This window comes from Asparagus officinalis, unplaced genomic scaffold (genome assembly GCF_001876935.1).
Source record: "Asparagus officinalis unplaced genomic scaffold, Aspof.V1 AsparagusV1_Un326, whole genome shotgun sequence".
Taxonomy (NCBI): Eukaryota; Viridiplantae; Streptophyta; class Magnoliopsida; order Asparagales; family Asparagaceae; genus Asparagus; species Asparagus officinalis.
This window is the reverse complement of record NW_017972591.1, coordinates 214,755-239,015: the sequence shown is the minus strand read 5'-3', so window position 1 is coordinate 239,015 and position 24,261 is coordinate 214,755. Positions and strand designations below refer to the sequence as shown.

The 24,261-nt window shown below is 39.0% G+C and overlaps 1 protein-coding gene across 1 annotated transcript in view; it reads right to left on the bottom strand.

Annotated features, from left to right (window-relative positions):
- The window catches only part of LOC109827626 (protein DETOXIFICATION 21-like), a 60,652-nt gene extending 36,626 nt beyond the window's left edge, over positions 1-24,026 (bottom strand). The window contains exons 1-2 of the mRNA XM_020394641.1: positions 23,787-24,026; positions 7,836-7,928 (exon numbers count right to left, since the gene is read on the bottom strand). Coding sequence (XP_020250230.1) covers positions 7,836-7,928; positions 23,787-24,026 — 333 coding nt within the window. The remainder of the gene's footprint in view (positions 1-7,835; positions 7,929-23,786) is intronic.
- Positions 24,027-24,261: the final 235 nt, after the last annotated feature.

Here is a 24,261-nt window from a genome sequence, read left to right as displayed (position 1 = left end):
GTGGTCTTCTCCTCACGATTTTGACGTTGTGGAGAACTCTGAACGAGTTTAAAACTCTATGAAAGAGTTGATTTAACCGAAAGTCGGTTATAAGCCAAGGATGAAGAAGATCTTGTTGCCGATCTCCAAAGCTCCAACCGAAGGATGAAGGATCCTCTTTTTGCTGCCAAGAAGTTCCAACAGACCGTACCCGAAAGATCCAGCCCTGATCTGATTATCAAAAATCCGATCTTTAACTCTGTTGAGTTTGTTGTTATTTATAGGGGATTAAGGGGTGTAACCACCTCCTTAATTCGCTCCTAAGTGGGGCTAATGGGATGTAACCGCCCCTTAAATCACTCCTGAGTGGAGTTGTGATCCCCTCAGATTATGGGAAACGGTTTTGAAACCGTTCAACTCGTGTTTGAACGAGTCAAACGCAGATCCTGCATTCTGGCATGAATTCTGTGTCCAAACGCGGTGTCTGGAAGCTTGAACGCAGTGATTGGAAGCTGCGTTTGCAGCGGATGAAAGCTGCGTTTGGCAGCAGTATAGAACTGCGTCGGGCAGCGCTTGGAGCTGCGTTGAGCAGCGTCGGGCGGCGAATAGAGCTGCGTTGTGCAGCGATATTGAGCTGCGTCGGGCAGCGATGTTGAGCTGCGTCGGGCAGCGAATAGAGCTGCGTCCAGTGGTGATTTAAGCTGCGTTTGCAACTTTTGGAGCTGCATTTGAGCTGCGTTCGTGGCTATGAACACGGCGTAATCTTCGAGATGCTGGTACGCGGGAGGACTTCCACGTCTTGATTTGAAGAGACCATCGATTTGTAGTCTTCTTTCTGTCGAAGCGGTTGCAAAGATTCGTCATTTGTAATCTTTACTTAGCTCTTTGATATGCAAGGAGTCGTCAGATTGTAACTCTTCGATGTTGATGGTGCGAAGGCCTGTTAAAACTAGAGCTCTCATCGGTTGTCGTGAAGGTCGTCAGATTGTAACCTTCAGCGATCTACGTGAAAGTCTTCAAATTGTAGCCTTCTGGAAGTCGTCAGATTGTAACTTCCATCATCGGTGTTTGATGGGGATCAGCTATCTATTGTGATTTTTAGACAGCCTACAGTTATAATTTGAAGACTTTCATGTAGATCGATGAAGATTACAATCTGACGATCTTTGTAATAACTGATGAAAGCTCTAATCAACAGCCTTCACAATCAACATCGGGAGTTACAATCTGACGACTCTCATATTTTCAAGGAGCCAAGACGAAGATTACTGAACAACAGTCTTTACAACGCTCTACAGAAGAAGTTATAAGTCATTAGCTTCTTCAAAAACGTGGAATTTGCCTTCGCGTTTTAGCTCTTGAAACGCAGGCGACCCCCGCGTTTCCAAGCTTTAACAAGCAAAACACATGCGACCCCCGCATTTCTAAGCTTCAACAAGCAGAACGCAAGCGACCCCCGCGTTTCCAAGCTTCAACAAGCAAAACGCAAGCGGCCCTCTCGTTTTTGATGTTCGGTCGACACCCAACTCCGCGTCTCAATCCTAAAACGCAGAGTTAGGGTCCTGAACGCCAACTTGGCGTTTGACTCGTTCAAACACGAGCTGAACGGTTGCAGGAACCGTTTTCCCTCCACAATTTGAGAGATTTCCGTCCCACTTAGGAGCGGATTAAGGGGGCGGTTACACCCCTCTCAACCCCATTATGGAGAGAATTAAGGGGGCGGTTACACCCCTTAATTCCCTATAAATATGGGTAAACTCAAGTGAGTTCGGGCTGGCTTGGTTGATCGGAGAGGCTGGCTTTTTGGATCTGAGACTTGGCAGCGAGGAGGAGATCTTTGGCTTCTTTTTGGGGATCTTCGATTTGGAGTTTTGAAGATCAAAGCTGCACAAAAGAGAGATCAACATTCATCTTTTGGGAGCAGTCCTGAGAGCTTTTGGCCTTGGCTGATTAACCGACTTTTGGTTCAAATCAACTCTTTCATAGAGTTTCAAACTTGCTTTGCAAGTTCTCAACAGCGTCAAATCGTGAGGAGGAGATACCGTTCTGGTGAATCAAGACGTTCGGATCGTCAACGGAGAGCAAACTCGACGCGAGCATTCGAGGGAGGCACTCCATCGCCACCGTGAAGAACCCAGAATTAAACAAATGGGAGAATCTAGGTCATTCTCCTCTCTTTTGTAATCGGGAATTCAAATTGTAATTAAAATCGAGAGAATACGAATCAATTTTCTTTCATTTTACTTACTACAAAATTTCCACCAAACAGTCTTATAAAAAGACTATTTTTTTTATTTTTATTGTAACGATTGAAGTTGTAATGAATATATCAATGAAGACATCAACTTTCTCCTCAAACACTAATAAATCTCTACCTGACTGGTCAGCTAATTCGATCTTTCTTTACTTGCGTGTGTTAACATAGCTTTATCCTGTTGAGGCTGGATTTTTTTATTGAGTTTGTTATAGATTACATTTGCATCTTATCTTAACATAGTGCAACGACAAATACCAATGCTACAAGCCCATTTTGAAAATTTGGATGAATTTTCATAACAAGATTAGTAATTAAAGAATGCCATGTTAAAATGTTATAAATGACGCTGCTGCTGCTGCTGCTGCTGCAACATAATTTGTAGCTATGAGGGTGTTATATCTATCAACAAGTATCATGATGTAAGTGTTGAGTTCTCCAACAAAGTGACAAGCTGCAATGTGCTACCCTCTCTCTCTTCTAATTCACAATATGGACCAAAACAAAATGACAAATTACAGTCATCTACCTCTTCCAATCCGCAGAATGGAACTCTGCAAAATCACAAAATGCACAAAGAACAAAGGAAAAGGATGGGGTTATGTGCTCAAGACTGAGTAGGTGATACGTCACCATAGCTTTAGCTGTCCTATGCTGACAAACTTAAAGTTTCTTGTGTTGTGCAGAGCGAAAATTTTGGTAGCACTTCGGCAGCACAACAAGAGAGTTAGGTCGCAATAAAAACTCTCTTTTGCACAGCCGCCTTTTTGCGTTCTCACCCTCTGCCTGCACGCCCACCAAAACCCTAGAAAGAGCATGCTATTTATAGCTGAGACTCCAGGCTCAAAAACCGAACTCTGTCTCGCGTGGGTTGGGATCCTCACGCGCTCACAAATCGCGTGGGTTGGGCTCACAAACCGTGTGGCCCCCACGCGTTGAAAATGCGTCTCGTGATAGGGGTGAGGCCCTATCACCTTCCGCGTTCACAATTCTCCACATCGGCGAAGTTTTTTCAAAACTGAGCCGACACCAAAGCAACCAAATGTCCCACTTGTTGTGTCTAGTATGCCGTGAAGTTAATTCACGACAACAGACTCAATCCACAATAAGTCGGGAACTCGAACGAGAGCTTAATCAATCTCCCCTATCGAAATCAACAAATCCAGCCGGCTGCATCTAAAGACTGCCTATGTATCCTCTTGCCCATGGAATCAAGCCTCATGTAGTTCACCCAAATGGCAGCCAACGACCTCAACAATCACGAATGTGCAATAAATTTCGATAATGATCAAACTTGTTGCTCGGAACCATCTTAGTGAGCATATCCGCCGGATTATCCTTTGTGTGGACTTTCACAATTTCCACATCGTCATCTTCAAGAACATCCTGAACGAAGTGATAACGAACGTCAATGTGCTTCGTCCTCGCGTGAAAAATCTGATTCTTCTCCAAATAGGTAGTATTCATGCTATCACAATGAATAGTGACGGATCGTTGCGATATATCAAGTTCCTTCAAAAGTCCTCGAAGCCAAATAGCCTCCTTCACAGCCTCCGTAATCGTCATATACTCTGCCTCCGTCATAGACAAAGTCACCGTCGACTATAAGATGCATCTCCAACACATCGGCACACGCGTCAAAGTAAACACATACCCCGTCGTAGACCGACGCTTATCAAAATTCCCATCATAATCCGAATTAACATAACTAATGCATACCTACCCACCTATAGTGTTCCGCTCATAAACTAAACCAACATTGAGCGTACCTCGAATGTACCTCAAAATCCATCTCACGGCATCCATATGACCTACTCCTGGATCGTGCATGTATCTCGAAACCATGCTCACCGCCTGTGATAAATCTGGTCTCGTACATACCATCACATACATCAAGCTCCCAACCATGCTCACATATGGAGTCTTCGATATCAACTCTTGATCTTCAATTGTCTTTGGTGAAAGATCAACTGAATGCTTTAAATGAGCTCCTAATGGTACACTAACTGGCTTCGTATCCATGCTAACATAAAATTGCTGTAGAACCTTCTTCAAATAAGCCACTTGTGTCAAACAAATTCTGACATTCTTCTTGTCTCTACCGATCTTCATCCCTAAAATGCGCTTCACCTCACCCAAATCCTTCATCTCCTTTGAAAGCTGTGTCTTCAACTCATCTATAACATATCTGGAAATAGAGGTAACCAAAATGTCATCGACATAATATAATAAATAAATGTACGTACCTCCCTTCAACTTGTGAAAATATACGCAATGATCAAACTAGTTCCGAGTGTACGAATGACTAATCATAAAACCATCGAATCCCCTATACCACTGTCGAGGAGACTGCTTCAAACCGTATAGCGATTTTTTTCAATCTGCAAACTAATTTTTCCTTCCCTGCAGCTTGGAATCCCAATGGTTGAGTCATATATATTTCTTCATCAAGATCACCATGAAAAAAATACCGTCTTCATATCTAACTGATCTAACTCCAAAACCATACTGTGACACCAAAGCTAGCAAAATCCGAATCGAAGAGTGCTTCACCACCGGAGAGAAAATCTCATTATAGTCAATACATTTCTCCTGTGCATAGCCCTTCGTAACCAACCTAGCTTTGAACCTCAATGGAGTGCCCTCAATGTCCTCCTTCTTTGTGTATACCCACTTGCAACCAATTGCATTCCTTAGAAATATATAATTTGCTAAATTTTTAATGTTTACCGTTATAGAATGGTGCACAATGAATTTCTATTAGGACAATTCTTAGAAGGCGTTTCAAAGAGTCTCTCTAGTTGCTATTTTATTTTGATTTGAAGGATTCAATTCAAAGTATCTTAAGAATCAGTGGATCTAACAGCAATTTCAATATGATTTGAGCCACTAATTTCAAAATATATTAAGCATTTAGGGTCTTAAGAGCAATTTAACTACTTTGAAGTGCTTAGGTCAAAATGAAAGTTTAAGAGACAAACATTGGAATGAAAAAAAAACCTTCTGGTTAATTATTGGCGGCTTATTTTCACCTTGGTACCCCAAAGTTTATCCACCTTCTCATTTTGATGCCTCAAAGCACTTTTTTAACACTTAAAACCCAAACTTTCAATCTTGCTATCCTTTGATACACATAATTATTTCTTTAACACTTTAATACCCTAGATTTAAATTACAATCTCACTTTGATACATTGTCCATATATACTTCGTTAGAAATATTCTGTTAAATTTCTATCACATCCTTAGCATATGATTAGCATGTAATGCATTTAAATCTATTTTACCTAGTCACTAAGCATGCCATACAAACTTAACAAAATATTGAATGGAATATAGACATGGGTATCAAAATGAAATTTGATAGAAACTTTGTTACTTTGTGATTGATTTTCTGTTGAGAGAAAATAGAGGATCGAATATAGATAAGTACTTATTATTATTTTAATTGCATGGAAAGAGTAACTAAAACATGCATGTGTCTTCTTGGGGCCCACCATGTATTGCGGACTTGGTTCCGCAAGCAGGCTGGTGGCGCTTAAGGCATTTTATATAACTAATGATAATTATATAAAACACAAAGTTTACATCTAAGAAAAATTAGCTACACACATCCTATAGCATATAATTAACTATATAATCGATAGTATATATCTATATATTGTAGTATGCCGCGTTGCACTTTATATTATATAGGTACGTATATGCTATATTGGATGTAAATAAACATTATGTTTTGGGTGCATGAGAACGTATAGAACCATGTGAGTTTCAAAGTAAATGAGGGCAAAACTTTGCTTTTATAAGCAAATCCCTATTATTTATTACTCAAGCTCACTAAGAAATCACAAGCCCAGTTACACGTAACCGTACCGGGGGTCTCACCAGGTAAAAAAACATGTATTAACCACTGCTTAATAGGCCCCACCTGTGTTTTTTTTTTTTACATAAAGGGTTACATAAGAAAAGAATAGAATCCATTTAATTAAGAATATGACATCCCCATTTCTCTTTTTTTTTTCATTTTTTTCAGTGTTTATTAGTTAAAACAGAACTGCAGAGTTCCAAATTTAATTAAATTTTTTATATCCAAGTAAGTTTAAAATGAATTAAGATTTTGTATCTAAGTAAGATTAAGTTTGATACCTTGAGACTCTATTGTGACACAATTTGATACCTGTAATGTTAGTCTCGAGAGTGTAGATCAAACCTGTAATCAAATCAACGAAGAAAACTAGAAAAACCCAGTCCGGTCGATCGAATCGACTGTAGGAAAACAGCCCAGGAAACTCACTCTGGCCGGTCGACTGAAGCTTGGTGTCGTCGAACCGGAGAGTGGTGGCATCTCGGTCGACCGAACGCGTTTTTTTGCAGTTTCTGTATTTGATTGGGATCTGCGACCGTTTTGCGGGCTGGGTTAATATGTATATAATACTAGTATAGTATAGTATATATATACTTATATATGATATATATATATACTAATTATATAACTACGATATAGTATACGTATATATTATCCTAATCGTTTTTAGGTTACTGCTAGGGTTGTCTGAACACCGCCGCCGAAAAAGAGGGGTTCTTGGAGGCATCTTTGATATTAGAAATTCCCTTAGAGAGAGAAAGACCAATTGTTGGAGGATTGTACATCTCTTCCAATTAATCAAAAGAAATTGTGGTGGTGTGCTCCTCCGAGATGACGGTATGCCGTGTGCCAACCCGGAAACCGCGTCGTTAAATCTGGGTGTTCCTGCTATTTTGTTTGAGTATTTCCTAGCAATTATTTGATTTGCGTGGATTGTTCTTACTTGCTGAAGCGTCTTAGTATGAAGATCCCGAAGGGCACGAGTTCGATTGATTGTTTTGCGTAATTCCAAACTGTACGATGCTCACCTGACTTTAGTCCTACGCCAGCGCTGTGGGAAATTGAATGGTTTATATACGAAAATATTTACCGCGAGTGGCAAGACAATTAGTGCTTAACAGATTTTTTACGAAGAATGAAGTCAAACAACTTGCGTTGCATTTATGCGAGTCTCTACGAGTTACTCTGTCAAATACGGGCTCGTCATTTGGGGCATACAAAAGACGTGCAGAGCCCTAAACTTGTTTTACTTCATGCTAGCACCCCAACTTCGAAAAGGAAACTAAAAGTTTGATGAGAAAATCAGTTCATCATTCATATTTCCATGTTGATATTTCTTCACACAATTATTAGCATCAAAAAATTTTCCAGTATTCGGGCATCAAAATTGAAAAAATAAGTACGTGGTTGAGTGTACTTGATGCTCTAAAGTTTACACTATTTTATCAGCTTTAATACTCAATTTTAGCCGGGTCATTTTGATAGGCGGGAGAAGGTTACGAGGTGGGGTTTACCTCTCATTAACTTTGATATGGCAAGTTTTTTTTTAAACTGTCAAATAGTACTGTTGGGATATCTATGAGAGTCATAAGAGGTCTAAGACTTGAACGGTGCCAAAGAGCACATGACCCCAAAAAAGTTTGAAAAATTTAAGGGTATTAAAAGTGCAAATCAAGGCGTCTAGTAATTAATATCAATGAAGTCAACACATGAACAACAATCAGAACGATCACATTACCAGGATGCCATTGGCGAACGCGCAAGAGGAACGGTGAAAGACGAGTGGAGAAGGCGGCGAGCTCGGTGCGCAATTGGTGGCGCGATTAAAGGCCTGAGTGATGACGGAGGATGCCGATACGTCGAGAACGCGGGTAAGATGGCGGGCCGCGCCAAACAGCGCCACAGCATTCTCGTTCTCGCCCGCCAAAGTCTTGCTGGCTGCAAACTTCTCTCATCTCCTTCCTCCCCTCGGTCTTCTCACCGTCAGTGCAGACTTTCACCTCGGATCGTTGCTCTCCATCTCTCTCTCTCTCTCTCTCTCTCTCTCTCTCTCTCTCTCTCTTTATTTATTCTTCTTTTTGGAAGTGCATTTAATGGGAGAGTGAGAGCTTCGGTTGGTTGCTTTTAAATGTTTTCGGGTAGCTAGCAACTCAGTGACCATGCTGTCGTGGGAAGTGGACGATCGCAATTTATATAGGAAGGAGGGGGGAAATCCTATAAATGGTGCCTCATGGAAATCCACACAGGGAGGCATTAGATCATGACAGCTATAAAGGCTAAGCAGCAGTTATATACCTTACTGTTTCATCAACTTTTCACTTTTGTATCCTGACTTTCTCGATCGGCGTTCGTTCATGAGGTGAAAAAAACTCCGATCATGAAGACGATGATGACGGTGATGACGAGTTGCGTCGCCAACCCCCTTAAGTTTACATAATTTTATATTTTTTTTAAATTGATGACTTGAGATTAAATTAGAGTATGTAAATTTATATAATCTTGTTATTTCACTGTAATAAGTTTATTGTTAAGCTTATGAGTTAGTGGTGAAGGAAGGTTACGTGTTGTTTTTGAAGCTTACGCGTTAGTTGTGAAGGATACACCTTGATTGTGAAGGTGTTACAGGTTGGTTGTAAATGTTACGTGTTGGTTGTGAATGTTAATTGTTATTTTGAAGGTTACGGGTTGGTTGTGAATGATACGCATTGGTTGTGAAAGTGTTACGGGTTGATTGTGAAAGTTACGAGTTGATTGTGAAGGTCTTACGGGTTGGTTGTGAAGGCCTTACGGGTTGGTTGTGGAGGTTACGGGTTGGTTGTGAAGGTTACGAGTTGGTTGTGAATGTTACGAGTTGATTGTGAAGATTACGAGTTTATTTTTAAGGCTACGCATTGGTTGTGAAGGTTACGAGTTGGTTGTTAATGTTACGCGTTGGCTGTTAAGGATAAGCGTTGGTTGTGAAGGTTACACGTTTATTGTTAAGGTTACGGGTTGGTTGTTAATAATAAGCGTTGGTTGTGAAGGATACGGATTGGTTGTTAAGGTTACGCGTTGATTGTGAAGGTTACGCGTTGATTGTGAAGTTAACCTTCACAGCCAACTCCTTATATACCGTGCGAGATAGTAACAAGATTACTTGATGTGCCTCCAGGATAGCAGGAAACCAGTATCAGGCCAGCGGCATACTAGGAAGGCAACTTTAACAATTTGCTAATGAAATATCCTGATAATGGCATCACCTGCATGCAAGAAGTAACTTCTTCAAAGCTGATCCCGGGAACTAAAATTTTACAACAAATTAAATTCCTTCTTGATCAATTTTCTTATTAGTAACTTGATCATTCTAGATTAAAGAAACTCGAATTGTTTCTGTTCTAGACCATCAGAAATATATATTAATCATTGGCTAATTATATGGGTTTTCTTCTCGAGTTCTAGTGGAAGACCGAGATTAACAAACAACAACCTGACAGTGCAGGATATTGTTTTATAACACATTTGAGATTAAGAAACAACAACCTGACGGTGCATGATATTGTTTTGTAACACATTTGAAATTATGAAAAAGAATACAAATCAGCAAGTCCTTTGACTGTAATTTGTCCAGGCATAACATGATAGTTTTGTTCCCCTCAAGTGGATGATTCCTTGATATGTAACAAGATTCCTTGAAATGTAACTCCTTACCAAGGTTGGTTGTGAAGGTTTTACGGGTCGGGTTGGTTGTGGAGGTTACGTGTTGGTTGTGAAGGTTACGGGTTGATTGTTAATGTACACGTTGGTTATGAAGGTTACGTGATGGTTGTTAAGGTTACGAGTTGCTTGTTAAGGCTAAGGGTTGGTTATTAAGGATAAGTGTTGGTTGTGAAGGTTACACATTAGTTGTTAAGGTTACGGGTTGATTGTCAAGGTTAACTTCACAACCGACGCGTAACATTCACAACCAACGTTTATCCTTAACAACTAACTCATAATCTTAACAACCAACCTGTAACATTCACAACTAATGTATAACCTTAACAATAAACCTATAACTTTCACAACCAACCAATAACATTCACAACCAACGCGTAACCTTACCAATCAACCCGTAATATTCAAAAAAAAAAAAAAAAAAAAAAAAAAGAAGGGGAAGGGAAATTTTTGGGGCAAAAAATAAGGGATATGAAATAATTATATGTAGGTTTGCTAACCGGCAAAAGCTGCGGAAATGGAAACGGGAGGAATCGGCGGATTCTAAAAAGTGAATTTTTAGCAAAATATAGATAGACAGTGTAAAACCCCGTAAATTTGAATATTTTATGATAAATAATGATAAATATGTCATATGGAGAAAAATAAAATATTTTAATGTTTGAGTATGATAAGAATTGATTTGAGATCAAATTAATGTATATTTGTGAAAATATGAGTGCAAATGCACAAAACATGCACAAAGGCCAAAAGAGTGAAAATCTGGGAATAATGACCAGTTGAGAGTTTTTATATTTTACACACCGATACATTCCGAATTTGGAAAAGTGTAAAAGATTAAAGTTGTATGTCTCTTCAACAGCTTTCCAACAAATCTTAGATCACCTCATTCCGAGGTAGGATGAGAAAGTTACAGCTAAAATACCGAAGGTTATTTTCCTAGTCAGACTAGGTTTCCTCGTTCGGGTCAAACAGTTTTGTTTCGGGTTTGTCTCTATAAATACTTGTGTTTTTCATAAAAATTCTTTTCTTTTATCATATCTATGAACCCTAGCAGTCACCCTCTCCTCTCAAAAACCCTAGACCTTTTTCGTTTGAGTTTGAAGAGCTTTGTGAAGCAAAACACCGGCACGAGGGCGAGATCATCGATGTGTGGCGAGGGAGAACGGGTTGTTCATGCTCGTGGTTTGCTTGCTGATTATTTCAGATGCTTGCACATAAGATTAAGGCAAGATCATTTAAATTTAAACCCATCCCCATAGTTAAATAATTAGCTTAGAAGTTTAATTTGTGTTTACATGCTTAGATCTTAATCTAATGTGAAAAAGATTAGATTTTTGTTGTTAGATCTTAAACAAATGTTAGATCTATATGTTTTTCTTACTGTTTATAATAGAAATATGATCATGATCATTAGGGTTGCTTTTAAATTCGTTTTTATCTTCTTAATCATATGCTAATCATATTTAAACCCTAATTTGCCTTTTAATTGAGTTTGCATGTGGATTAAAGATGAGAAAACCCTAGGTTTGTGATACCTAAATATTAAAATATAATTTAATGAATGAATATCTTTCCTAAGTTGATTGGTAATCATTCTTATGTTTAATATGTTAAAAGTCCATGCTTTAGATTGAAGAATTTGGTTAATCTAAAGAAAGAGGTTTGATTCATTGTTTTGAGCCTTCATGCATGTTTTAGGGTTTTGAATACAAATCTAATGCATAAAATTATATTTATAATTGTTGAGTTGTTTTTAGATGTTCTCATCTGTTTGGCATGTTTACATACAAATTTTATGAAGTTTTAGACATGTTTATATCGGGGAAACACGACATGATCACGATACATACAACCAGTTTGAAGAAACTGAAATTTGGATCCACGGTCGACCGCCACGGTCGACTGCGTGCAGGACAGAGACCTGGGTAGTCTCTGGAGGCCGCCGCTTAAGGCATTTTATATACACTAAATGATAATTATATTAAAACACAAAGTCTTACATCTTAAGAAAAATAGCTACACACAATCTATAGCATATAAGTCTAGACTATATAATCGATGTATATATATCTATATATTGTAAGTAATGGCGGTTGCACTTTATATTATCATAGTACGTATATTGCTATATTGGATGTAACATAAACATTATTGTTCTTTCGGGTCGCATGAGAACGTTTATAGAACCATGTGAGTTCAAAGTAAATGAGGCGCAAAACTTTGCTTTTATAAGCAAATCCCTATTATTTATTACTCAAGCTCACTAAGAAATCACAAAGCCCAGTTACACGTAACCGTACGGGGTCTCACCAGGTAAAAAAACATGTATTAACCACTGTTAATAGGCCCCACCTGTGTTTTTTTTTTTTACATAAAGGGTTAGCATAAGAAAGAATAGAATCCATATTTAATTAGAATATGACATCCCCATTTCTCTTTTTTTTTTCATTTTTTTTCAGTGTTTATTAGTTTAAAACAGAACTGCAGAGTTTCAAATTATTAATTAAATTTTTTATATCCAAGTAAGCTTTAAAATAGATTAAGATTTTGTATCTAAGTAAGATTAAGTTTTGATACCTTGAGCCTATTGTGACACAATTTGATACCTGTAATGTTAGTCTCTGAGAGTGTAGGATCAAACCTGTAATCAAATCAACGAAGAAAACTAGAAAAACCAGTCGGTCGACTCGAATCGACTGTAGGGAAAACAGCCCAGGAAACTCACTCTGGCGCACGTCGACTGAAGCTTGGTGTCGGTCGACGAGAGTGGTCATCCGGTCGACCGAGCGGTTTTTGCAGTTTTCTGATTTGATTGGGATTCCGTTTTGGGCTGGGTATTATATATATATATATATATATATATATACTATATATATATACTATATATCATTATATATTTATAATTATATTATATTATATATTCCAATACATTTTAGGGTTTGCTAGGGTTTTGTTGAACACGAAACAAAGGCGGGTTTTGGAGGCTCTTTGATATTAGAAATCTTATAGAGAGCAGAGAGACCAATTGTAGCATTGTAATCTTCTTCAATTAATCAAAGAATGTGTGTGGTGTGTGCTCTCGATGAACGTATGCACGTTGCCGAACCTCGTTAAATCTGGTGTGTTCCTCTTTTGTTTATATTTCCTGCAATTTTTTTATTTGCGGTGATTTCTTACTTGCTGAAATCTTAGTATAAGATCCGAAGGGGCACGAGTTCGATGGATTGTTTCGATTCCAACATGTAATGCCTCACCTTGACTTTGTCGCTACGTCAGCGCGTGTGGGAAATTGAATGGTTTATATAGAAAATATTTAGGAGTCAAGAACAATTAGTGTCTAACATTTTTACGAAGATGAAGTCAAACAACTTGTTGATTTAGCGAGTCTTACGACTTACTCTGTTGTAACGGGCTCGTCAATTTGGGCATTACAAAAACGTCAGAGCCCTACTTTGTTACTACATCTACCCCCAACTCGAAAAGAACTAAAAGTTTGATGAGAAAAGTCAGTTTCTATTCATTTTTCCATGTTGATATTCTTCAACACAATTATTAGCATACAAAAATTTTCCATTTCGGGGCATCAAAATTGAAAAATAAGTGACTTTATTTGTACTTGAGCATACTCTAAAGTTTACACTATTTTACACTTTAATACTCAATTTTAGCCGGCATTTTGATACTTTAAAGTTTATACCTCTCATAACTTTGATATCCCAAAGTTTTTTTTAAATGTCAAATAGTAACTTTCGGGATATCAAAGTTCATTAAAGGTCTAAACTTAACGGTGCCAAAGAGCAAATGACCCAAAAAGTTTTTGAACTTTAGGGTATTAAAGTGCAAATAACTCTAGTAATTAATATCAATGAGATCAAACATGAACAACAACAGCAAGCGGATCACAATTACCAGGAATGCCATTGGCGAAGCGCAAGAGGACCGGTTGAACGACGAGGAGAAGGCGTGCGAGCTCGGTGGCGCCAATGTGGCCGATAAAGGCCTCGAGTGATGACGGAGATGCCGAAAGTGCGGAACCGGGCTGAAGAATGGCGGGCCCCGCGCACCACCCAGCCAGCTTCTCGTTCTCCCTGGCCAATAACTCCTGTGCTGAACTGTCTCTCCATCTCCTCCTCCCTCTCCTTCTCACCGGTCAGCAGACTTTCACTCGGGATACTGTTGCTCTCCATCTCTCTCTCTCTCTCTCTCTCTCTCTCTCTCTCTCTCTCTCTTTATTTATTCTTCTTTTTGGAAGTGCATTTAATGGGAGAGTGAGAGCTTCGGTTGGTTGCTTTTAAATGTTTTCGGGTAGCTAGCAACTCAGTGACCATGCTGTCGTGGGAAGTGGACGATCGCAATTTATATAGGAAGGAGGGGGGAAATCCTATAAATGGTGCCTCATGGAAATCCACACAGGGAGGCATTAGATCATGACAGCTATAAAGGCTAAGCAGCAGTTATATACCTTACTGTTTCATCAACTTTTCACTTTTGTATCCTGACTTTCTCGATCGGCGTTCGTTCATGAGGTGAAAAAAACTCCGATCATGAAGACGATGATGACGGTGATGACGAGTTGCGTCGCCAACCCCCTTAAGTTTACATAATTTTATATTTTTTTTAAATTGATGACTTGAGATTAAATTAGAGTATGTAAATTTATATAATCTTGTTATTTCACTGTAATAAGTTTATTGTTAAGCTTATGAGTTAGTGGTGAAGGAAGGTTACGTGTTGTTTTTGAAGCTTACGCGTTAGTTGTGAAGGATACACCTTGATTGTGAAGGTGTTACAGGTTGGTTGTAAATGTTACGTGTTGGTTGTGAATGTTAATTGTTATTTTGAAGGTTACGGGTTGGTTGTGAATGATACGCATTGGTTGTGAAAGTGTTACGGGTTGATTGTGAAAGTTACGAGTTGATTGTGAAGGTCTTACGGGTTGGTTGTGAAGGCCTTACGGGTTGGTTGTGGAGGTTACGGGTTGGTTGTGAAGGTTACGAGTTGGTTGTGAATGTTACGAGTTGATTGTGAAGATTACGAGTTTATTTTTAAGGCTACGCATTGGTTGTGAAGGTTACGAGTTGGTTGTTAATGTTACGCGTTGGCTGTTAAGGATAAGCGTTGGTTGTGAAGGTTACACGTTTATTGTTAAGGTTACGGGTTGGTTGTTAATAATAAGCGTTGGTTGTGAAGGATACGGATTGGTTGTTAAGGTTACGCGTTGATTGTGAAGGTTACGCGTTGATTGTGAAGTTAACCTTCACAGCCAACTCCTTATATACCGTGCGAGATAGTAACAAGATTACTTGATGTGCCTCCAGGATAGCAGGAAACCAGTATCAGGCCAGCGGCATACTAGGAAGGCAACTTTAACAATTTGCTAATGAAATATCCTGATAATGGCATCACCTGCATGCAAGAAGTAACTTCTTCAAAGCTGATCCCGGGAACTAAAATTTTACAACAAATTAAATTCCTTCTTGATCAATTTTCTTATTAGTAACTTGATCATTCTAGATTAAAGAAACTCGAATTGTTTCTGTTCTAGACCATCAGAAATATATATTAATCATTGGCTAATTATATGGGTTTTCTTCTCGAGTTCTAGTGGAAGACCGAGATTAACAAACAACAACCTGACAGTGCAGGATATTGTTTTATAACACATTTGAGATTAAGAAACAACAACCTGACGGTGCATGATATTGTTTTGTAACACATTTGAAATTATGAAAAAGAATACAAATCAGCAAGTCCTTTGACTGTAATTTGTCCAGGCATAACATGATAGTTTTGTTCCCCTCAAGTGGATGATTCCTTGATATGTAACAAGATTCCTTGAAATGTAACTCCTTACCAAGGTTGGTTGTGAAGGTTTTACGGGTCGGGTTGGTTGTGGAGGTTACGTGTTGGTTGTGAAGGTTACGGGTTGATTGTTAATGTACACGTTGGTTATGAAGGTTACGTGATGGTTGTTAAGGTTACGAGTTGCTTGTTAAGGCTAAGGGTTGGTTATTAAGGATAAGTGTTGGTTGTGAAGGTTACACATTAGTTGTTAAGGTTACGGGTTGATTGTCAAGGTTAACTTCACAACCGACGCGTAACATTCACAACCAACGTTTATCCTTAACAACCAACTCGTAACATTCGCAACCAATGTGTAACGTTAACAATAAACCCGTAACCTTCACAACCAACCCATAACATTCACAACCAACGCGTAACCTTAACAATCAACCCGTAACATTCGGGAAAAAAAGAAAGAAAAAGAAGGGGAAGGGCAATTTTCGTGGAAAAATTATATGTAGGTTTGCTAACCGGCAAAAGCTGCAGAAATAGAAATGGAAGGAATCGGCAAATTTTAAAAAGTGAACTTTTAGCGAAATATAGATAGACAGATACAGGAGCCTAATAATTATAACCCAAGATAGCTAGCAATTAATTTGATGAGATGGCGAATGGAGTACTCTCACGGTGACTGCGTGGCCGCCGAAAGTATACAAAATATTGGTGGCTCCTATGAAATAGAGTTCTAGCTTTTTGGGGCCCGAGCGAACCATGTCTTTAACTTGTGCGAGTTGATTGTGAAGGTTAACTTCACAATTAACGTGTAACATTCACAACCAACGCTTATCCTTAACAACCAACCCGTAACCTTAACAATCAACCCGTAACCTTAACAAGCAACCCGTAACTAGATGCTTCTCTCTTTTGCTCTTTACTCTGAAAGTAAACCCAATTCTTTTGTATCTCCTAGAGAACAAAGAAGAGCTCCTCAGGGGTCTCAATATCTTTCCTCTGCTTTGAAATTGACTCCATTTTTGCAGGCCCCTCCTTCTCTATGCTTTTAACTACTGCCATAGCTGCTCCAACCTCAACAATACTTTGTTAGATCTAAACCAAAACTTGAGATCTAAAACCATATAGCCATGATTAATTCAAAGAGATTAACAAGAATCTAAAAGAGCGGAAGCTTATACCTGAATCCATAGAAGAAATCTTGATTTGGGTTTTTTGATGATCTTCTAACCTTAGGGTTCCTCTAAATCCGAATTTTTCTTTCTAGATGGGGGTGAAGAGAATTAGAGAATGTAACCCTAGGTTAGGGACCATAACCCCTTATTTATAGATGTTGTACTTTTGTAATTTAGCCCCTCAATAAATCACAATTACAACCTGGTATCTGCACATGTAACCCCATGATTATATTTAAATACCCATTAACCCAACTTAATTGATCACTTTAGTGAGTTATCCTGAAAGATAGCAATACACATTGATTAATCATATGTGCCCACAAATAGATTTATTAGATTAAATCCAACAATCTCCCACTTGGGCACCATATGATTCCTTAAATTGTGTATAACCTTATGAGCTCAAAAAATGCTATCACTGAAAGGGTATTTCCGAACAATCTCGTCCATTGACTATATCAATATAGGATCAAAGCGGCCCTTGTCACATTTATCGTGACTCGACCCATCAATGGTCACATATACCAATACAATCAAACGACATAGATCAATCATGGATGTGCAGCATGAAAATTACATGCAATGTGATCAGTACATGTCTATTTTCAACTGGTCCTCCTTAGTGAGGTCAAAACCAAACATAATGTAACAGAGTGTCTTAACTGAAAACTTTATTCTGATCAGACAATACAAACAAACATAAAGCACCACAAATACAAACTCCCACTAAAACATAATATCCTCAAATAATACCACACCCATATGAGCAGTATGCTCATGAAAGACCTTAGGTGGCAGTCCCTTAGTAAGAGGATCAGCTATCATGGAGTTTGTCCCAATGTGCTCTATGGATATCTGTCCACTCTGTACCCTTTCTTTCACAACCAGGAACTTAATGTCAATATGTTTTGACTTAGTTGAGCTCCTGTTGTTATTGGAATACATTACTGCAGATTTATTGTCACAATATAACCTTAGTGGTCTTTCAACATTTTCCAAAATGCGCAGTCCCGTGACAAAATTTCGCAGCCATATTCCCTGATTGGATGCCTCATAGCAAGCTACAAATTCTGCTGCCATAGTGGAGGAAGCTACTAGTGTTTGTTTGACACTTTTCCATGATATAGCTCCTCCTGCTAACATATAAATGTAGCCTGATGTAGACTTCCTGCTATCTTGGCATCCAGCAAAATCAGAGTCCGAATACCCAATGACCTCTAATTTCTCTGATTTTCTGTATGTGAGCATGTAATCTTTTGTTTTCTGAAGATACCTCATAACCCTTTTGACTGCTATCCAATGATCCATACCAGGGTTGCTTAAGTATCTGCCTAACATCCCAACAATGTACGCAATATCCGGACGCGTACATACCTGAGCATACATTAGACTTCCTACAGCCGAAGCATAAGGAATCTTCTGCATTTCCTGAATTTCAAGGTTACCTTTAGGGCACTGATTGAGACTAAACTTGTCTCCTTTAGCAACAGGGGTGTCACCTGGTCTGCAATCTTGCATGCCAAACCTTTTAAGTACCTTATCGATATAGCTCTTTTGTGATAATCCAAGAATACCCCGAGAGCGATCTCGATGTATCTGGATCCCTAATATAAAAGAGGCGTCCCCAAGATCTTTCATCTCAAAATTCTTTGATAGAAATCTCTTGGTTTCGTGCAACATGCCTATATCATTAGTGGCAAGCAAGATGTCATCCACATACAGAACCAGAAAAATATACTTACTCCCACTGAACTTGTGATATACACAGTCATCAACAATGTTCATCTCAAAACCGAACGAGATAACTATTTGTTGAAACTTATGATACCATTGACGAGGAGCTTGCTTGAGTCCATAGATGGATTTCCTTAATTTGCAAACCATATTCTTTGGGTCTCCTGACACAAAGTTTTCTGGTTGCACCATATAAATCATCTCATCAATGTCTCCATTGAGAAATGCAGTCTTAACATCCATCTGATGTAACTCAAGATCATAATGAGCAACAAGTGCCATGATTATTCTGAAAGAGTCTTTCGATGAAACCGGAGAGAAAGTCTCTGTATAATCAATGCCTTCCTTTTGAGTATAGCCTTTAGCCACAAGACGCGCCTTATACCTCTCCACATTACCGTTTGCATCCCGCTTGGTTTTAAAAATCCATTTACAACCAATTGGTTTTGCACCTTCTGGCAATGGGACAAGTTCCCAAACCTTATTGTCTTGCATAGACTTATACTCTTCATTCATGGCATCAATCCACTGTTGAGAGTTAGAACTTTTCATGGCCTGAGAGAAGTTGATTGGATCATCTTCTAACATTCCACTACTTTCCTCATGTTCTTGGAGAAATACAATATAATCATCCGGAATAGCATTTCTCCTTTCTCTCGTGGATCTCCTTAATGGCACTGGTTCTTGAGGTTGTTGAGTTTGTTCTTCTGGAACAGGGAGTTGTTCAACATTATCATCTTGAGGTTCCGGATTTACTTCTTGAGCAACAACAGGTATAGGAACCTGAATATTGTCAAAAGTAACTGTATGGATTGGATCTGAAGCCAATTCCTCCTCAAAACTAATGTCTCTAACCTTATTTCTCCCCCCAAACTCAACATCCTCAAAGAATGTTGCTGTTCCCGTCTCAAAAATATTCCTTATAGTGGGATCATAAAACTTATAGCCCCTAGAGCGATCAGGGTACCCAATAAAGTAGCTGCTAACTGTTTTGGAGTCCAATTTCTTTTCATTTGGCCTATAAGGCCTTGCCTCAGCTGGACATCCCCAAATATGTAAATGCTTTAAACTGGGCTTTCGACCAGTCCAAAGCTCATAAGGTGTTTTAGCAACTGCTTTACTTGGTACTCTATTCAGAATGTAAGCTGCTGTCTTAAGTGCTTCTCCCCAGAGTGACTCTGGTAAAGAAGAATGAGCAATCATACTTCTTACCATATCCTTAAGAGTCCTGTTTCGTCTTTCAGCTACACCATTCATGCTAGGTGAACCCGGCATAGTGTACTGTGGGACGATACCGCATTCCTCTAGGTATCTAGCAAATGGTCCTGGACGTTGTTCACCTGAACCATCATATCTACCGTAGTACTCACCACCACGATCAGATCTGACGGTTTTAATTCTTCTGTTGAGTTGATTCTCAACTTCAGCTTTATAGGCTTTGAACATGTCCAGAGACTCAGATTTTTCATGAATAAGATATAGGTGCCCATAACGTGAGTAATCGTCTATGAATGATATAAAATATTGTTGACCATTCCAGGATTCCGTAGGGAATGGCCCACAAATATCCGTATGTATCAATTCTAAGACATCCGAAGATCTGTTGGCACCTAATCTCTTCACTTTGGTCTGTTTTCCCTTGATACATTCAACACATACGTCGAAGTCCGAAAAATCAAGGGAATCCAAAATGCCATCAGACACAAGACGCTCAACTCTACCTTTTGAGATATGACCTAAGCGCTTATGCCATAATGTCGCCGAATTTTCCTTATTTAATTTACGCTTAGTACCACGTGATTCCACATGCAAGGATTCATTGTAAGAAGCAATTGTATCAAGCAAATATAGGTTGTCATAAATACTCAAGTAACCGGTTCCCACAACATTTGAATTAAAAGATAAACTGAATTGACTGTTTCCAAATGAACAAGAATAACCTGATTTGTCCAATACAGAAACAGAAACCAAATTCCGTCTAAAAGACGGTACTACAAAAGTATCTTTTAAATCCAAATAATAACCAGTTCCTAACAACAACCTAAAGTGCCCAATTGCTTCCACATCTACCGATTGTCCGTCGCCCACAAAGATGTGTCTTTCAACATCACTTGGCTTTCGGTAGCTCAGGCAACCCTGCATAGAAACACTTATGTGAGTAGTAGCACCAGAGTCTAACCACCAAGTGTTTCTAGGTACTGAAGCTAAATTAACCTCAGAACAGACCAAAGCAAGGAACGTACCCTTATTATCACGCCAGGCGTGATATTTTGTACAGTCCTTCTTTACATGTCCAGGCTTCTTACAGAAGAAACAACCCTGATTATCCTTATGTTGTTTCTTCTCAACTGGACCCTTAGCAGCTTCCTTATCATTCTTCCTTTTCTTGCCCTTATCCTTAGAGGCATAGGCCAAATGAGCACTTTCTGTCTTATCTTGCTTCAACCTGTCTTCTTCTTGCACACAGTATGAAATGAGCTCATTTAGAGTCCATTTCTCCTTTTGACAGTTATAACTGACCTTAAATTGGTTAAACTGTGCAGGAAGAGACAACAAAACCAGATGCACTAATAACTCGTCACAAAGATCGAGTTTAAGTGCCTTAAGCTTTGAAGCAATATGAGACATTTCCATAATGTACTCCCTGATATTTCCTTTGCCCTTATACTTCATTGAAATCAAGCGAGCTAAAAGCGTGCTTGTTTCTACCTTATCGTTTTTCGCAAAACGCTTCTCAATTTCGGCAAGGAAATCTTTAGCCTTAGTAATCCCTTCGGATTCTATGCCCCTGAAGGCTTCCGGAACGCCGCGCTTAATGATCATAAGACTCATGCGATTTGAACGCTCCCACTTCTCATGCTCCTTCTTTGCATCAGGAGTGCTATCCGCATTGAGAGGTTGGGGTTGTTCAGTTCTTAATGCATAGTCAAGATCCATGCAGCCAAGAACAATTAATATGTTCTCTTTCCAAACCTTGAAGTTTGTCCCATTTAGCATGGGAATTGAGTTGATGTTAGCAGAAATTGTTGCAGCAGATGCATTAGCTGAAATAAAACAAAAATGCTCACATCAATAACCATAATCAATAAAATTCAAATAATGACAATCCCCATCCAAGATACCGGCACAACATTAATATCAAGTCTTTGGACAGTAATATTAACTTGTAAGTGATACCTTGTTGCAATGATCAAACATTGACAATAACTCATGTCAAATAATGAAACTATCTTTGGATCGATTCATTATTCACATGTAAACCTTATAATTGTCACACGCTTATCATCGCAGATGTGTATACAGTCTAAATAAATATTAACCTTCCTTTGGGTCGATTAAATATTTACACGAAAGCATACACACAAATATCTCATATTCCTCATGAACAATCTACACAAGAGAGGTTACTTTGGCAACTTCTTGTTTTAATTAATCAATTGGAGTGAGAGACAACTTTAATACCTTAGTGTCATAATATTTGAATTAAATAATTGATTAAAAACCGAATTAGATTTAAATTAAAAAATTTAAATCAACTGAATTTCCAAAAACTTAATTGGGGTCTTCACAGCTTAATTAGGGCCCATACTTAATTGAATAAATTAAGTATACCAAAGTGGACCCATGAAAAGCCGAGGCTTAACCATAATGAACACGAAGTTCCCTTAACTTCGAACGCGAGGTTCGACTGTATTGAGTACGAGACTCACTTAAGCACGAACGTGAGGTTCGTTTGAGAACGAACGCGAGGTCCGTTAAAAAAGATGAACGCGAGGTTCGTGAATGAACGCGAGGTTCATGAACGAACGCGAGGTTCGTTAAAAAAGATGAACGCGAGGTTCGACTGAAGCACGAACGCGAGGTTCGACTGAAGCACGAACGCGAGGTTCGACTGAAGTACGAACGCGAGGTTCGTCCGAAGTACGAACGCGAGGTTCGTCCGAAGTACGAACGCGAGGTTCGTCCGAAGTACGAACGCGAGGCTCGTCCGAAGTACGAACGCGAGGTTCGTCCGAAGTACGAACGCGAGGCTCGTCTAAAGTACGAACGCGAGGCTCGTCTGAAGTATGAACGCGAGGTTCGTCTTAGAACGAACGCGAGGTTCGTTAAAATTGAGCTTGACGCTCACCTGAGTTGAACGCGAGGTTCACCTTAGAACGAACGCGAGGTTCCTTAAAATTAAGCTTGACGCTCACCTGAGTTGAACGCGAGGTTCACCTTAGAACGAACGCGAGGTTCGTTGAGCGCGAAGCTCGGTTAAAATTGAACGAACGCGAGGTTCGTTTGAGGTAACCACCTCCTTAATTTTCGCCATGAACCCTTAGGGTTTCAAATTGAAACCGCCGTCGACAAACCCAAAAATCTTTGATTTTTTATTTTCAAAACAGATCCAGAATTGGAAAAAATTGAAGAAAAAATCAAAGAAAAATCCGAAAAAAACTTTACTGTTCATCCGAAAAAAACTTTACTGTTCATCCGAAAAAAATTTCGCTACTGTTCACCGAACATTACTGTTCATCCGAGAACAAAACTGAATCTTTAACCAGAGATTTAACATTACTGTTCATCCGAGAACAAAACTGAATCTTTAACCAGAGATTTAAGATCAAAAAACCCAATAAAACTTAAATCCCTAAGAATTAATCAAGGTGGCTCTGATACCACTTGTTAGATCTAAACCAAAACTTGAGATCTAAAACCATATAGCCATGGTTAATTCAAAGAGATTTACAAGAATCTAAAAGAGCGGAAGCTTATACCTGAATCCATAGAAGAAATCTTGATTTGGGTTTTTTGATGATCTTCTAACCTTAGGGTTCCTCTAAATCCGAATTTCTCTTTCTAGATGGGGGTGAAGAGAATTAGAGAATGTAACCCTAGGTTAGGGACCATAACCCCTTATTTATAGATGTTGTACTTTTGTAATTTATCCCCTCAATAAATCACAATTACAACCTAGTATCTGCACATATAACCCCATGATTATATTTAAATACCCATTAACCCAACTTAATTGATCACTTTAGTGGGTTATTCTGAAAGATAGCAATACACATTGATTAATCATATGTGCCCACAAATAGATTTATTAGATTAAATCCAACATACTTGGCCTTGGTGGAAGAGACCTACAGAGGTTCATGATCTCTTCAATAACTCTATTAACTTATTGCAACAAAGGACCCATCTTTCTTCAAAGTTTGAGAAACCCAGATGGAAAAAGATCACTAGAAGACTTATAAAGAGAAACCCAAATAAAAAATAAGATAATATCAACTCGTAACCTCCTCCACCGCCCTATGCGCCGTCGCCCCGAGCTCTTTCGCCTCGATCCTTATTTCCTTGTACTCCTCCCCTCCCACCATCACTCTCTTCAAAGCCCCGACGATCTCCTCCGTCGTCACCACCAACGTCCCCTTCCTGAACCCGTCGCCCTTCAAAGACATGGCCTCCTCGATCTCGAACTCCTCGCCGTTAGAGCTTCGGAGGACGACCGTCTTCTTCAAATCGTTGGCGGCCGCCATCGGGGAAAGGGACGGAGGAAAACCTTTCAAATCATCATAGATAAAAAAAAGAGAAAGAGAGAAATGGTATTATGGTCTTCACATGTTTAAAACTCTTGGGTTTTGTGTTTTGGATGCTCATGGAATAATGAATTTACTTTTGCGGGTTTTGGGAGCATTGAAAAAGTATTGGGAGGGGGTGAAATAGTTGTTAGGAAATTGGGGGCTAAAAGCAATTTCCCCTTGACTCAATGTA